This window comes from Frieseomelitta varia, unplaced genomic scaffold (genome assembly GCF_011392965.1).
Source record: "Frieseomelitta varia isolate USP_RPSP 00005682 unplaced genomic scaffold, Fvar_1.2 scaffold_541, whole genome shotgun sequence".
Classification (NCBI taxonomy): domain Eukaryota; kingdom Metazoa; phylum Arthropoda; class Insecta; order Hymenoptera; family Apidae; genus Frieseomelitta; species Frieseomelitta varia.
The window spans coordinates 181,510-199,023 of NW_025110303.1; the positions used below are offsets into that span (position 1 = coordinate 181,510).

Below are 17,514 nucleotides of genomic sequence, written 5' to 3' on the forward strand. Positions count from 1 at the left end.
AAAAAAAAAAAAAAAAAGGAAAACTAGAATGAGAAAAGGAGACGGAGTGATAGAGAAAAGTCGAGAACAGAAAGTGAGAAAGAAACAAAGAAGTTAGAATTGTACCGTTTCTCCTTGGGTTTGCGCATCAAATGGCTTACTCTTTGAAAGTTCTACATCGTTTAAAAGCGACCGTCAAGAATTCCATTTAACGAGAAAAATCGTTTCCGCGCGAGCGTACGCTCGAGATTTCTGCAAAGTCACACCGTTCGAAATGAAAAACAAAGAAAAAAAGAGAAAAAGAAAAGAAACAAATGCAAAGTTCGTCGTCGGTTGACGTGTTTCGAAAAGAAAGACAGATATACACATGTGTATATGTGTAAATGAATCTCGTGTCGGCGAATCGCATATTGTAAAGTGTCTCTAACGCGCGATTTAAGGCTCCCGTTGCAAAAGTGTATTTTCAATATTACCGCTGAAATATACGCTCGTGCAATGTTTGTTTAAAACGACGATCGCACAAGAAACATCTATCCCTCAAAGAACTGTCACTCTGGGATCGCTATACTGACGGGTCTACGGGTGAATAATATTGTCGCTCTTTACGTGCTACCATACAGACACATGCGGCAGAAAATAGTCTAGGCATTCTTTTCGCGATACACCCTACATCGTTATTCAAAAGGAACTTCGATTGAACTTTATTACACGTTTCTTTCTTTCTTTCTTTCTTTCATTCGTTCGTTTCTTTTCTTCATTTCTTTCTTTCTTTTTGTCTTTCTCTGTATGCGTATATGCGCGTGTACGTGTGTGTGTGTATATATGTATGTATGCGTGTGACTGTGTCGTTCTTTTCCCTTTTTCTCGTCTTTCATCTCGTTTGTTCCTTGCTGCTTGAAGGCCAAACGTACGATGATCTCGACAATGGCTATACCGACTTTGGATTTTCAAAGCGAACCAATTTTGAAGTAACGAAGAACCGTATATCGCTAGGTACTAATTCTTTTTTTTTTTTTTTTTTTTTNTTTTTTTTAAGAAGGAATCGTTCTCTAGTTTCGACGCACTCTGTTCGTTTTTTTCTTCCTCTTTTTTTTTTATCTGGAAAATATACGCGCGGCAGGCGGTTGCTTCCGTGCAACGGGGAAGGGATAGAATCGAGCCGGGATCCGAAGGCAGGACCACCGGAACGCAACAAGTCCTCGCGCTTCGCAAGTTCCTCTGTCCCGTCGAATAATAAAGCCGGCTCCGCTCTTAAATGCTATCCCTCGCTAGAACCCTCGCTCTGGAACGTCTTTTTCTCTCATTTTCCTGGTTTACTCGCGGCAGTTTCGCCTGTGGTTGTCGACGCGACTTCCAACCTATGCCACGATGACGACGACGACGACGACGACCGTCGTACACGCGAGATTGTCTAAAGCTACGTTTTTTTTTTTCTTTTTTCTTTTTTCTTTTCGCTGGCGTGGGCTGGCGTGCCTGGAGAGTCAACGAACGGGCCAAGGCTGCGACGACGACGTCACGACGACGAATAATTATCAACGCCTCCCCACCTTCCTTCCGTTTTCCTCCCTTCTTCTTCTTCTTCTACTTTAAATGAAAATTCGTGAGGAAACGAGTAAACACATTCGAATAGAATCTGCGAGGGCACAGCTCGGATCTGTAGTTAGCGCTTGGTGCACGGGGATTCGCCGGTTGCAGATAAGGCCTGAATAGTTAGGGTTTGCTGTTGTCGTTGTTCAACGACAACGGATCGGTGATCTTCTGCTGTTGTTGCTGCTGCTGCTGCTGCTGCGTCACCTCGCTCACTGCACCGCCGCTCATCAGCTTCGCGTTGTTGTTCTCCGTGTTCGATACTTTCGCGTATTCCCGTTTGCGTGGCATGTTCTCTGTCTTCACGATCGTGATGTCCGGGTTGTTCTCCAACACGGAGGTGGCTGGCTTTGGGACGGGCGTGGGCACCTCGATGTAACCGCCGCCTTCTCTTTTGATGGGCGTCGAGGTTGTCGGTGTAGCTGTGGTGGCCGCGTTCGCGTTGATTTTCTGCAGTATGTCGTTCACCGACTCGTTGTTCTCCGGTGTCTCGTTGTTACCATCGATGGCACCGGACGCCACGCTCAGGTCACCGGCCAGCGAAATTCTGTCCGGGCCCTGCAGCGTCGACAGATAGGTGGCCAACGTGTGGACGGTCACGTTCAGGAACTCAGCTGCACGGAACAACGTGATTTCTTTCCTTCGTAGCTTGGCCAACACCTCCGCCGGGCCTGGCTCTGACCAAAAATCCCTTACTCTGTAAGACAGATTTGAAATGTTAACATTCTCTACGTAATTCTAGGATGACTAAGAGAAAACGATATTCCTCGAATAGAATAGAAAATTTAATTTGGAAAAATATCGTAGAACTACTCGTGTCTTAATTTGTAAACGAATTTAATGAATACAGTTTTATAAAGTTAATAAATTTTTGCAGCCGATAATATGACAAACGAAAGTGAATTCTGTAGTTTTTTTTTTTCTTTTTTTTACATCTTCCTAGGGATAAAATATTTGAAAAGAAAACGGGAGAAGAAGAAAAAGCGTAGTTGAAACATGGCAACGTAAAAACGAAGCCGAACGAAAGCGGGTTAATACACGATTTCACTTGGCATCACGTATTTCTCAAATTTATTCCCAAGAAAAATTTCTAATCAACTGTCAATATACACCGCTAGATCGTGGTGTATATATGTGAAGCGAGTGAAAAAAGGAAAAGAGGAAAAAAAAAAAAAAAGGAAAAAAAAGCAAATGCAACATTTGAAGATGGGATTTCCTATAATCATCGAGCGCCTGCGCTTCAGACGCATGCGCATCTGACGCATGCGTACATAAACGTATTTATACAGTGGAAAAGGCCCGCCTGATACAAATGCAACTCGATTTGAAAATCGCGTGTAAAAAAGAAAACAAATAATGTTTCATCCAGGAAAAAATCTCACGTTAAGATATTGATGCTTATAAGAAATCTTGCCTTTGGAGCCACACGAAGCGATAGTAAATCTCTCGACTATATAAGATGAGCATGGATCTATATAAGGTGAGCAAGGATTCCTAATCCTTTGAGTGTTTAATCTAAAAATAGATTAAAGATGATACTAGAGTACCGTACAGATAATGAAATAATTCAAGAAGTTTAAAAAGAATAAGATATAACAATACATTAAATATATATAATATATATTTAAGGACGAGTATATTGTTGATTTGTTATATGTTCCTCATTTTTAGACTTTTAGCAATGTCAATAAACACCACCTTTGCGTGCGTTTTGATTCTTCATTTAATACATCTTGCGTACACGTTTAAAATTGCGAGTCTCTAGTCTAAAACATGATACACAGCACGACACGGTCGTAAAACAGAGGAGAAGGCAATAAGTAGTAACCAGTCGCGGCAAAGGCAATCAAAAAGCGACAATCGTCGTGTCGTCGGTTGCAAGTCTGTTTCTATTACCTATACGGATGTTTAAGGCAACCATAACTGTCGCGATATCTGCCATAGAGTGTTCCGTAAGACACGCCAAGTATCTCAGCGGCGGTCTTCATTTCCAGTTCTTTGCTCTTAATGGCGTCCATAACGCGTCGCGTGAACGGCTCCTCCCAGAACTCTTGGCGGCGTCCCGTCGTCAGGTAATCGTTCATCTTCACGACGTCTCGGAATTGTTCAGGGATCGATGGATTCGTGGCGTTGGAATTCGAGGGTGTGGTAGGCGCTGCGGCAAAATCAAATCGCATTTAGATTCCTCGTGCCTGGCGAAACAACAGGTCGTACAGTGTATAAAATAATCAATCCACAGTTGAACAAAATGATGTGTGATCCTGTTACATTTATCAATTGACATACCCAGAGTCAAATAAGACGACATATTGTTTGAACAATCATTTTGTCAATTAATTTAAATAAAAAAGAAAAGACCCATTTCAGGCAACGTAAGTTCAAAAATCTCGCAACAGCCACCAAACGATTTTGCCCAGCTGAATTTTAATGAATTTACATATTTGTGGATTATAGAGAATGAATTTTGTGCAGCCACTTGTGCACGAGAGAAAGAAAAGAATCGAGTACGTCTGTTATCATCCATAGTAGCTACAAGAGAGCCTAATAGACGACTAGAATTTTGTTCGATCGACCAAGTCACGTACCTTTCTTTTCCTGGTCGGATGCGCTGTCATCCTTCGACATGTACGATAGCTGCAAAGTACGACGATACACAGTGCTTGTTAAAATATCATCGTAGGGCGTTTTAACCGAAGCGATCGTAGATGGAAGCAAAGAGGAAAGAAGTTGTTTCTTACCATCGGCAGTGGCGTTTCGTTATTTTCGTTCATCATCATCTCGTCGTCCCAACTCTCGTGGTCACCGCCCTCGCTCATCATTTCCTCCTGGGAAATCGACAATATTTGAGATACACGCGTCAAATAGTGGAGACCCGCGCCTCGTACAACTGTCGATTGCGATCGATGAGACGGAAGGATTAATGTATGACTCGATCTTTTTACAATATATATTGGTTTCACTTGAAGCATGCGTTGAACGTGTTATGTATATTGTTCGTTAATTCTCAACTGCTGAGACGAGTATGTATTTAATATTTTTCTCGTCAAGATGTTGACGAAAACGAAATATAACAAAATTAAATATATATAATACAAATTTTTACGTTAGTTTTAATATTTATATAAAATAATAAAATATAAAAAAGGAAAGATGTGTATTTATAAAATAGAGGAAGATATCTGAAGAGGCACAAGCGAGGAGGGCAACTTGACGTACATTTCCAGTAATACATGTGATCTTCGGTGTGAAAACGTCGTGGGCCGAGGGTGGATCGTCCAGAGGCGGACGCCCTCTGCGTCTTTGCTTCGGCGGTGGCGGCTCGTCGGCATCGCCTTCCCTAAGGACCGTCTCGACACCTGGAGTCGCCGCACCGGGACTGTGACCGCTGTTTCCTAGATCATTTTGCGTGGAATCGCTACGCCAGCTCACCTCGGCCAGCCCCTTGATATGCAAATCCTCCGCGGTTTTCAACAGGGACGACAATCTCGTCTGAAACATCCACGCATCACGATTTTTAATCAACCTGGAAAACAGAAACGAACCTTTCAAAAGACACGCTGGCCGTATATTTTTCTCTCCTTTGACGGAGCGAACTAAGCTGCTCTTTGTCGTTTAACCCTTTCAGACGTTGCCGGGCGTCGGGGGTTTCTCGTCTTTGATTTCGAGTTCCAGCTCGTGGAATCTCCAATCAACGTTTCAACACCTTAACTGCCGAATAACATTGAACAGATTGTCTCCAAAGGTGGTGGTACTGCTCTTTTTTTTTTTTTTTTTTTTTTTTTTTTTATAAGTTAATCGAATAATCGTTTAGCGAGAAATAGGACATTACATTTTGTATCGTTGACGTACAGCGTGCATACGTGCGAAACATATTTCGAAACGTTGAAAAACTTTCTGGATTTCTCTACCGAGACCACTCGGTCTTCTATCGAGCCGAGGACTTCAGAAATTTCAAGGCTCCGGATTAATCAAGACTTTCGAGACTCGGGATCAACGAAAAACTTTCGAGTACTTAAACGATCTCTCTCGGTAAACTCTCGGAAGATATTCAAGATTCTCCTAAAATCTGCCACTTTCAGAAACGCCCTTATACAAATATGGGCGAAATAAAGAGAATCGAAATTCGCGTAGAAGAAGAAAGGTAGATGTACATAGATAGATACTCTCCCCCCGACTAATCAAGGTAAGTAGAGTTGCCTCTCGTTTCGGTCGACATTAAGCCCGAGTGGTTTAACCATTCCTGGCAAGAGTTACGGGCCAAGCCGGCGAGCAATATTTTTAACCGATCCGCTTTCAATATTTCCACCGTGGTGCCAGGCAACGAGCATAAATGGTATAATATACGAAACACGTCGTTTTCTTTTTCTGGCACGAGTTTGCCCCCCATATTCTCGTCTTCTCGCGCGAGAAACTCTCGTACGTATCCAGCGACAGAGGGTCCATATATGCGGGGGAAAAAATCGAATAAGAAAGCTCGCGAAGCTAAGTAAATCTAATTACCTCTGTACCGTTCTCGTTTTGGAAAGAGTTCTGGGAAGGGTAGGGAAAGCGATCGCGAGGGAAAAAAATTAGTAATTCCATTAATTCCGGGGCCGGTTTTAATTTCCTCGGCCGGGCAGCACGAATCTGTTCGATCAAAAACTGGGATTCGAGGCAGCGAATAATGAATCGGATTGTCGGGGCTACATGTGACAGGGGGGGAGGGAAAAATCCGATATTCGATCTTGGCTTACTCGATTGAGATTCGAATTCTTGGATACTCGGTCAATATAGATCTGAATATTTGAATGTATAATGTAATGTATCCGAGTATACGCGAGTTTTTATGGATTTAAGAAGAGAAATTGTCGAGGATACAGAAATGCGCGCAGCGCACGAGAGAAGATACATTGTGCTGAATAATAATTGAACACTGAGCGTAATTTTATCGAAAGATTAATATTTTTCCTTTATTTCCACAGTTGCGACGGACGACGAACTCTTTTTCTCTCTGCTCTTAATTCTCCACATTGTATTACAGCTGTCAAATGCTCTGTCAAATTTCATTCGAAACAAGGGATACATGTGAAATTTCGTAGTCATTTTCAATGAACACTTCGTGAAATTTGCGTAAGTGTGATTAATCCTATTGATCCATCTCAACATTGAACAGACATGCATACTTAAACTGGCGTGCCTGTGCAAAATTAAATTAATTCTCAGCCACCTTCGATTATTGCCATTTTATTTCTGCTAATTGACATTAGCCAGCCTATTTACTCTGCGCGTTATAATTAAATTCAATTAAAAAGATTCCTTTGAATCGTATTTTATACACTCGTGATAATTTGCACGTTAAGAGCCGTTTAACGCAAGAGCGAATGTAGATACAAAAAAAGGAAAAGAGGAAAAAGAAAAAAAGAAAAGAAAAAGAGAAATAATAACGAGGGATGAAGTGAAAATTTCGTAAAATATGATAATATTTACAAAGAAGCTACGTACTCTTTTGTACGAACCCATTGCAAAGCTACATTTTTACGCTTCTGCACGAAACAGAATGGAGATTAAATTTTCAAAGTGTGGTGTTACGCTAAACAAATTGCAAAAAAAAAAAAGAAAAAAGGAAAAAAAGAAATCGGCTTGCACCACCTTCGCGTTAAAACAGCTCATGAAATGCGTTTCAAAGTATTTCCCCGTAACGTTTCCGGCAATTTCCATTTTCTCAATTGCGTTTCTCAATCTACTCGAGAAATTTTTCCCTTCTATAGTCAATATCGGCCGAAGGGACATTCTTCCGTGCGTATGTGCTGTTGCACCGCTGTGCCGGAGATAAAACACGCCGGTGTCACTCGGACGAGAATCGGATTCAGGTTGAGGAAAGAGGATATATACCCGAGAGCAGAGAACGGCCAGTAACTTGAAATTCCCCGTGTTCTTCCGTGTTTCTAGTCGTGATCAGGCACAGTCGCGAGAGTGCTTTCTCCATCGTCGCCGCCTGCGAAAAATCCGGCTCCGGTGAAAATCTGCACGCCGACGTCTCGAACCGCGGGGGCCGCATCGATTCGTTCGGACTCGTGCGCTCGGTATAAAAAGAGCTTTCGAGCACTCGATCGGATTTGCGCGCGATGGTCGCGGCGAGGTGGGTGGACAGGGGGGAGGGGGGAGGGGGGGGAGAGACGTACACGTGGTTTTTCAGTAGCACGCGAGCTGAAACGAAAGCGGGGAAACACAAGCCGCCTATGGTGGGTGACGGTCGTTTCTGAAATACACATTATTCGCTGCCCCGGAGACGCTGACCTACATAAGCATTTTTCCAATTCCGTTCGTGGCTGATAGAAAGCCACGCGGAGAACCGTTTGTGTAGAAAGTTCTCATATTATTTAGCGTTCCCTCGTTCGAATTCTCTCGGCTCGCAGCTGGTCGTTCGCGAAAATTCGACGAACGACGAGCCAGTTCGCAGCTAATTCGAAGGATTTTCTCTTTCAAGTTTTGCCGCAAAAAAAAAAAAAAAAAAAAAAAAAAAAGAACGCCAAGTCGGAGCTTCAGTTTTCTAAAAGTTTGAAATAAATTTGCTTTTCTGACAGAAGTCAGGCCTGTCATTTGCCAGTTTCGATCGTGGAACCGATTGGTTTCAGAAGCTAATTGCACAGCGTGTGGATGCAATTGCACGTAAATCGTTCACGTCAATCTCGTTCCCTTGCTCTTCTTCGTCTCCTTAAATCTTTCTTATTAATACGTTCACTGTCACGGTGTTTCCATTTGACAACCACCATGCGCTGGCAACCGATTGCGGACCGTAACGAGTGACCGAGCCGTATACAATAATTCGCCGCTTTCTTTTTGGAACTCGGTCGGTATGATATATCACTGGATAGAAATTATCGAGAAGTAATAAATTTATTACTTGTTTCGCCTGGGTTTATATTTCGATATACTTGAAACTATTGAGAAAATATTGCAGTATTGACTAGATAATTCTTGAAAAAAAAAAAAAAAGAAAGAAAGAACGCACTGCTGCTCCACTATGAAAATTAGATGCTACCTGCCCATAGGCGAATCACGTTAAAACGAACGAACACTGAAACTCAATAATTTGCGTCACAACTCTATAAAGCCAACTCGTAGATAATTAAAACAACGCGACGCAACGTATGCAGGCGTGTCAAAGTAGAAGAGAGTATGCCAATGCACATGCACACACGTGCTTATTGGCTCTATACCATGGCTAGTTATATCGTTCTTTTTTTTTTTTTTTTTTTCCTAGGAAGGAAATAAACGATTGTTAACCAATGCCGTTTTCCTGTTTCTTGTCAAGCTCGTCGGAGCTTGAGCACACGCTGGCGAACCCAATGCTCCGCCACACAACCACCGTTGAGACAGAATCCAAACCACTGAAAGGCAAAAAAACTTACTCGGATCGTTAATTAGGCGTAGCGTCGTAATGAGACTATCGATTCGATTTTCATCGGCGACGGTTCCCACCACGACGACAAAAGTGGAAGGGCGCCTCTTCGCTTTTGTTCGATTAGCCCGCGAATGGAAGAAGACGAGAGGAAGCGAGAGAAAGAGGAGAACGATTGACCGTGGCTGCTCCCGGTTGCAAAACAAATTGCATCGTCGCCGAAGCGATTTTTGCTGCTGAGATTAATGGGAAGTTCGGGTTGCTTTGAAGCGGCGGCACGCTTCCGAACCTCGAACGGCAAAGAGTCTTCAATTATTAATAAATTGAGGCCAGCAGCCGCGTTCTTTCCCCTCCCGCGACATTTTTCCCTCCGTCAGCGGGACACAAGTGCCCCTCGTAAATGTCCACGATGTAAATAAGTCGCTGAAAAGAGACTCCAAAGAGTCTACGGGTTTTTCCACCGTGGGCCTTTATTTCTTTCAGTTTTAATCAGTTTTCAGTTCGTCGAATTGTCAACGTTTCGTCGACAGTGGTTTGGTACATATTGATAGTAAATTTAGAGACGGTCGTACATTTATAGTTACGAAATTCAGCAAATATAACCTACGAAATTCGTTTCTATTTCGTGGGGCAAAAAAATTTCGAAACGGCCTCACAAATTAGCTCAACCGACAGATGTGGGGTTTTTTTTTTTCTTCTTACATTCTAATTGGAGAGAATTAACGGAGAATGTCGGACGGGACGTGGAATTGGATAGGCGAGAGGTTCTTAAATTACTCACGTGATCAATGTTGATCTCTCCCTTGTACATAAACTCGACCAGCACTTTGATGTCTGAGAATTTAACGTCCCGCATTATAACGATGGGGTCTTTCTCCTCGTACTGGGACAGGATCGTGTCGAAATACGTGCTGCATGCTGATAGAACCACCTGCGAAAACAAAAAGCGAAAGGGCGCGTTAATGAAGGGACCTGGAACGATCCGTCGAAAGTTTCGACGCTTGCAAATCAACCATTAAAGGCCGGGGCAAAACCGGTTACGCGCGCGGGAAGGGAAACGTGACCGACAAACGCGTCCTTGACAAATATTTGAGTTCAATGGACAAGAGGATATCAAGAATCAAGGAAATTAAGGTCCGCAACGAAAGTTAATTCGTAGGTCCGGGGGGGCAAGGGCACGCGACGCCATGTCGCTCTTCATTAATTACCCCGAAAAATCGCCGCGCCTCTGTTATTCCACGAATTCGCAGATGCACGGCTCGCATGCACAGGGACGTATTCACACGTACAAAGATAAGTGGATCTTGCATTTCTGTGTTTTTACAGGGAATTGTACAGGTAAACAAATTGTATATTTTATTTTTTAACAACGAGAAGATATTCCAAGGATTCTGCACAGTTTTCCTAGAAACTTGAAGAACGAGAAATTGAACGAGTAAATTAATACAGTTATTAATTAAAGTTGCGATAATCGTTGAAGATTTTAATCCCCAATTATCCCTGATACTGTATAAATTTGTTATTGCAAACTCTCGCGAGCGGAGCAAATTTACATGTAATAAACGTAATACGTAATACATAAAATTCCGAGTGAATTAATGCTTTCCTTAATACTCCAAAGATTAGAATAATTGTCACGTCTCGCTGGAAAGCCAGCGGGCTTTCTTAATGCTTACTTAAATACTACGAACGAGCGATATTTAAACTCGGATTTACACAGTATTATAACAAGATGTACAACTTGTTAGAAAATCATCTTGTTGTCGTATATATATATAGAGAAGTCTCGCCTGTGTACTCGCGTATTTATAGCGTTGGACAAGTTGTACTAACAAGTTATAAAAGCATGTTGCTACGGCTTAAGACACGCGGCCGGCACGAACGTGCGACGACAGCAACGAACAGATCACGGCGATGATCAAATTCTTACGCGGCACTTCCGAACATTGTCGATAAAATATGTATTTCCGCTTCGACGCCCGAGAGCCCCAGCTATCCGTGTGCAGAGATCTGTCATGAAAGTCAATGAAGCACTCGACGAACGAGAGATGCTGTCTCTCTCGTTCTTTCTCCCTCGCCGCTGTGATTCATTTTTCTTATCGCGGGAGCCTGTTACACGCTCGTCGGAATCTGTAGATTAAAAAATGAAAAGTCTCCGTTCGACCTAACTTAAAAATGAAAATTCGAGTTGGAGAAACGTAGAGACGCGACAGAATCCGATTCGATCAAGACTGAAGCCGATCGAACGGAACCGCGAACCGACGCCGATTTCCCGCAATCGCGGTGAAAACAGCGACAGGTGAATCGTGGCGGCTGCAGCGAACTGGAGCGATCTTAATAGACGAAACCGAGTCGAAAGGGAACCGTGTTAAATTGAATCGAATCGATACGGAGGAAAGCGCTCGAGAAACCTGAAACACCGATGGATTTAGGTCAGATCACGGTTTAGACGCGGAACTAACCCTGCCCAATTCGGTTCAAGATCGATTTCCCCTGCCCCAGGCCCAGTGTGGAACTGGCTTAAAGGACGAGCTCCAAGAACGGCGTCACGCGCGCCTACGTATTTAACACCGTCGAACAACCGGTATTTCCGTCAATCCTGATTTTATTTTGCTGACACGTCGTTTATAAATAACACGTCCACCGATGCTCCCGGTCGGTTATCCTGTTTACTGGCTCGATCGTAATATCCCTCTTCCCCCTCCCCCAATCCTGATGTTGCTCCTTTGCTACTTTTTACGTTGATCTGGTTATCGCGAAGTGGAGAAGATATAATCTCGCAAGCGACACGCACCCCGCTTGAAAAATTCATTTGCCAGTTTCAATTTAAAAAAATCCCAAGCCGTCCGCGTTTTTCGTTTGAACGGCAACGTAACGAATGGGGGCGCTTAGTTCCGAAAGATATCGATATGTATATGTGTGAGAGTATATGAGTCGATATATATATATATACATACATCTCGGCCATTATGTGGAATATAAATTGTTTTCAATCTGCGGGAAATTTATTGCACTCGCTGCCGTTCATTAGCTTGTTTGTTGTCCGAGATTAAACCGAGTATATATATATATATATATATATATATATATATATATATATATATATATATATATATATATGTATGTGCGTGTCGTTTTCCATTTTGTGACGATGTAAATCGGAGCCGAGGTTAGGTTAGACTTGTCAGCTATCGTTCGACACTTCCGCAGCTATCGCGCCGCCCCCCTCCATCGCGAGTTCTCCCGCGGATGTTGAGGAATCGACGCCCTTTCGATTTTTAGGGTTCCGAAGGGACGTATATACGTATTTGGATGCAACAAGTCGCGGATATCATCTTTGTAACTTCTTTCAAACGCGAGGGCTCGTACGAAAACTTGATTCGACACTCTGATACCTTCTAACTGACAAACCCAATGGAGATTTACCTTGGATCCCTGAAATTTAAATCAGATCGTTAACGTCTCACCGATAGATTTACAAAAATCAAAGTTTAATATTTAGACGACAGAGAGAGAGAGAGAGAGAGAGAGAGAGAGAGAGAGAGAGAGAGAGAGACTCTGCCGATAAAATTCAATATGAACGGAATTAAAAATTTCAAGATTGAACGAACCAGCTCCTAAGCTATTCCCGATAATCATTCGTTCAGTTCAATATTCTTCAACTTGTCTCGATAAACGAGTACAATGAATTGTATTATACTTCGTAAAATTTACGTTTGAGTTTCTTTACGATAGTAATAGTCGCTAGAAAGAAAGAAAGAAAAACGCGCAGAACTCGCAACAGGAGAGGGGGGGGATTGAAACGAATAATTTCCAACGAAAGGAAGGAATTACTCCCGAATCTGTTCTTTACTCGATCGCATGTTCTAATTGTCTACACGTGCGGGACACGAGCGCTACACGATTTTTCCACCGTCGAATTTGCATTTTATATTTCACGAAAACGTAAACCCACCCCGTAAATCGTGTCTCCCCCACGACCCCTCATTTTCCTTCTCTTTTTTTTTCTCCACTGTCTTTCTCGTTCGTTTTTCTCTCTTTGTCGCTCGAGCCGCTGGTTTCTATCGACTCTCTTTCTCTCTCTCTCTCTCTCTCTCTCTCTCTCTCTTGTACACCAGAGCGTTCGCGTAATTCCTTGAAAATTATTCTGCGGAACAACAATAGAATTTTACATGCAAGTAAAAAGAGGCAACTGAATACGTATTAATTCGTACCACGGTATTGTTGGGTTGCGAAAGCCCCTCCCCCCACCGGTCCCCCTGCCGCGCGTTTCGTTTTCGTTGCGAATTATTTATTCCTTAACCCTTTAAACAGGGGCTATAGCAGTGAAAGAGGGAGGAAGAAAGAAAGAAAGAGTTGCCGCGAATTCTCTCTCTCTCATTTCTTTCGCTTTTTCTTCTCTCTCTCTCTCTCTCTTTCCCCCTCCGTTTGTTTGCTCTTTCTTTTTCTGTTTCCGTTTTTTTTTGTCTTTTTTTTTTTTTTTTTTTTTTTTTTTTTTTTTTTGTTTGCGAAAACAAACGGTCGCCAGCTATGGGTCGCATTATCGTTAGAGGCGGCCGTGTATTATCGAAAACGTTGCCCTGACAATCTCCCCTCGGTGTATCAAATCGTCCGATTTTTCACAAACGCGGCCCCGAAACAATTCAACCAATTGCAAACGTCGAATTTGATTGCCGGTTACAGAAAGAACGTCGGATATTGCGCTTTTCCCTGGAAATAATTGCTCAGTTAAAGCGTTAATCGTTTCATACATCAAACAATTTTCCGTCAAAAGGAACCTCGGGATATATCCTGGCCAGGCTCTTTGAAAATTGTCATTGCAACATTGATCACTCCACACGCGCGCAAATCGTTTTTAATCATAACGAGCATCAAATATCCTATTATTCTCGGGACTCGGAGCGGCGACGGGGGGAGGAGGTGGAGGAGGAGGAGGAGGGGGGAAAAAATACCCATTTTGTTCCGGTTATAACGAGAAATGAAAAGCGTATACCAAAAATATTTCGTCCTGCGGTGCACGCATGCGTTCCTGGACAATTAATTATTTCGTACCGAAGGATATGGAAATTCGTTTCTTCTCGCGTGATCGTTAATATCGTGCACCGATACGTTACGATTATGTTGTAACTTTATGGACGGCCATGGATATTTATACATGGGTGTTTCGTAACTTGTGGGACCCACGTCGGGAGCTGATTGTATACGCCTAAAAATAATGAAAAAAGTCATATAAATATATGTCCTGTCTGTCTTCGTTTATGAGATATAATGAATTTTCTGTTTTAATTACTTTTTTACAAAAGAAGCTCGAAATGACCAGCTTGCATTTGAAGACAAGCCTGCACGCGTCTTGTCATTCATCTGGTTACTATCTCTGTCATTCCTGGTGTTTCTCGAATTTGTCGGAAGCCTTGCTCTATTCTATTTCGTAGTATTTCAGCATGTTCAATCGATGTTGCNTTTCCCATCAAGAAAAAAAGGTCCAATTAAAAATTTATCAATTATTCCTGCCCATACGTTTAAACTAAACTGGTGTTGATATCTTGAATGCGTAATAACATGTGGGTTTTCTTCATTCCCAATTATGATTGTTATGAAAATTGAATATACCATCTCTGGTAAAACTAGCTCACTAGAGTTTGCTCTGTTTATAAAATTTATTATATCTCACAAACAAAGACAGATAGGACTTATATTTACATGACTTTTTTTTCATTACTTTTAGGCGTACAATCAGCTCCCGAAGTGGGTCCCACAAGTTACGAAACACCCTGTATAATACACAACTTGCTACGATTAGTGTATCTTGCATTAGGTAGGTGGAACGCCGAATGATAGCAACGGCGAACGAGACAAGAGTAGACGGATATTAGTGAATCGATAAGTTAAATATTCTTTTGTAATTTTATGTCGAGTAAGATGATCAGATAAGTTGAAGATTACCGAGGCAAGAACATGATAAGCCGCATCCTCCACGTTTCACTGTTTCAAAATGCAGCGTAGTTATCACATCCTCGTTCTCTGGCCTCTTCATCAACTCTTGATCTTGACTTTTAGTTATTTTCAGTGTTGAAGTATCCCCTTTCAGGCGTAACGACCAAGTAACACTTGCGATTTTCGTATGTAATTTGCAAAACTTGTTACTCTCGCTTGAAATGACTTGTCGATATTGGTAGTTTGAAATTTTATTGATCAATTGCATCAATTCACTCTTTACATTATATTATTTACCTCAACTGCTGGATTATATAGATGACCGTCATAATTTTCATTACATTATCGAAATTGTTATTTATTTCGATCAACGCGTAGTGCAGCGGAAGTTCTAGAAATGCTGAATCGAATATGTTTGCATTGGCTGGTTCGTTTTATTTTCAAGAAATATGTAGCATTTCTCTCCCGATTTAACGGCGTTAACGCTAAATATACGTAGCCTGAATCTCGAATTACCGAAATTCGGGATATTTAATTTTATTTCGTACGCTGCTGTTCTCCGTGGCTGAGTTTAGCGACGAAATCAAGTTAAATTGAACACGTATTCCAAAACTTGATAATTTAAACTCCGAAATTGTTCCCGTCTCTAATTAAGAATTTAATTTACTATTACTAATTAGCTCAACGATGCTACAACAAACAGCACCTGGAAAGGACCTGAATATCGTAGAAAAGGGATAACAACGCGTTAACTTTTTAAGAACACGTTAAAACAGGGATCAGATTCCTTCTGGACTTCTGTCGGAAAGAGAAGAAGTGGTCCTCGCTCGCGAGAGGCTGGTGATACTACAAAAGAATCTTCCAGAGTCTCGACGAGGAGAAGAAGACGCGAAACATCTGGAAGCAGTTGGCGCGTCGCGCTCGGTCCCGTGGATGGAGCGCGCCGCGCGAGAGCGTATCGCGATCGCGGAAGAATGGTTTCCCATGGAGGAGAGAAGGTGCTCGGTACTCTCACAGGTACGAAAGAGTGTCTGACTCTACCGGCCCCGCCCAGTCAATAGCCTGAATATTTAATGTTAGAAGTTCCGTATTGATTTTCGCGATTTTTACGTCTCCGCAAATAAGGCCGTAAAAGACCTTGCGCCGCCCCGTGTCTGTTTCTTACTCTGTGTACCTGTGCACACGCATACACGCATACGCATTTCCTCTTGCAGAAACACACGCGTGAAACCTACACACAACACAAACACAATGTGTGTGTATATATTTTATACTTACGTATAAACGCATCTACACGAGCACACGAAGCAGATCAAGTGGGGGGAGAAGAGAAAAAGAGAGATGAGAAAGAGAAAGAGAGAGAGAGAGAGAGAGAGAGAGAGAAAGACGCGCGTTACTTTTCAGTGCCAGCTATATAACGCTTTTTATTATGCCGGGCCGCTTTTATGGGGAAATACTGCGATGAAAAAAGAGGAAGACGTCGAGACGCGCGGGGGAGGAAGGAAAGGGCAGAAGAAGAAAGAAATTGCACTGCCCGGGTTTCATATCGAGTCATTACGATCCCCGGGCACTTTCAACCCCCCTCCCCCACCCACCCGCCTCTCCTCCACCCGCAGCGTCCCGACGTCGAACCCGCGCCTACCCATCCCACATACCCACCCATCCCCCAGTTGCAGACCCCCTCCTTACCCACCCCTCCTTTCCACCTCATCCCTCTTCGCTCCCCCCTGCCCCACCCTCTCACCTCACTTCCGCCGCCCACGACGTCTTCTCTGACATTAAACTTTTTATCGTGCATAACGGGGTGCTTCGTCTTTCGCCCGGGAATATAAAAAAAAAAAGAAAAAAAGAGAAAAAAAGGGAAAAAATAGCAATAAAAAATAGAGGAAAGAAAGAGAAAAGGAGAGAGAGAGAGAGAGAGAGAGAGAGATAGATAGATAGATATAGATAGAGAGGGAGGGAGAGGAGGACGAGTGGGTGGTGAGGAGAAAAGGAGGAGGAAGAGATGGAGGTGGAGAAGGGTGGTGGTATGAAAGAGGAGGACGAAAGGAGGATATAAATGGACGGGGCCGATGGTGAGCGACCCCTTCCTCGGAGACGGGGGTGCGCCGCGTCGAATTTGTCGATTCGCCGGTTTTCTCTCCCCCGGAGTAAAAGCTTGGCAGACGCAATCGATTGTACCTACGTGTGCACACCCCCTGTTCGGGCGGGGGGCCGGGGCGGGGGCGGAGGAGGGGGTGGCGGTGGGTGGTCGAGGAGGGTGGTTGACGCGGACCCGACCGAGGGGGATGGTGGTGGCAAAGAAGCACGGAATGATAGGCGACGTATCGTTGTTGTTGTTAACGCTGCCTTACGGTTATTTATTGATATGCGCGGCCTCGTTTGCCCTGCTGCAATAACGCCACGTCGGCACGAGCCATGGCCCGCCCGACTGTGCGCTCGTCGTCTCTCCTCACGATCGTTGCCGGATTTTTGACCCCTTTAGTTCGTTTTGCCTTTAGCCGGCTCGCCCGCGAGGAGCCGTAGGCGTGTGTAGGTTCTTGTTTCGACTTGGACAGGTGGAGAGACGGAGGGTTTTCGACTCGATGGGATGCAGTTTGGCTGTTCCTTTCTTTCTTTTTTTTTTTTTTTTT

General features: G+C 43.2%; 1 protein-coding gene across 3 annotated transcripts in view; it reads right to left on the reverse strand.

The window, feature by feature from the left end:
- Positions 1-1,063: 1,063 nt before the first annotated feature.
- LOC122533598 overlaps positions 1,064-17,514 on the reverse strand; it is a 56,458-nt gene continuing 40,007 nt past the window's right edge. For all 3 annotated transcript variants that reach the window (XM_043663463.1, XM_043663462.1, XM_043663464.1), the window contains 6 exons: positions 9,729-9,878; positions 4,783-5,055; positions 4,305-4,391; positions 4,152-4,200; positions 3,463-3,721; positions 1,064-2,263 (listed from right to left, as the gene is read on the reverse strand). In XM_043663463.1, coding sequence (XP_043519398.1) covers positions 1,690-2,263; positions 3,463-3,721; positions 4,152-4,200; positions 4,305-4,391; positions 4,783-5,055; positions 9,729-9,878 — 1,392 coding nt within the window. In that variant the 3' untranslated portion in view covers positions 1,064-1,689. The remainder of the gene's footprint in view (positions 2,264-3,462; positions 3,722-4,151; positions 4,201-4,304; positions 4,392-4,782; positions 5,056-9,728; positions 9,879-17,514) is intronic.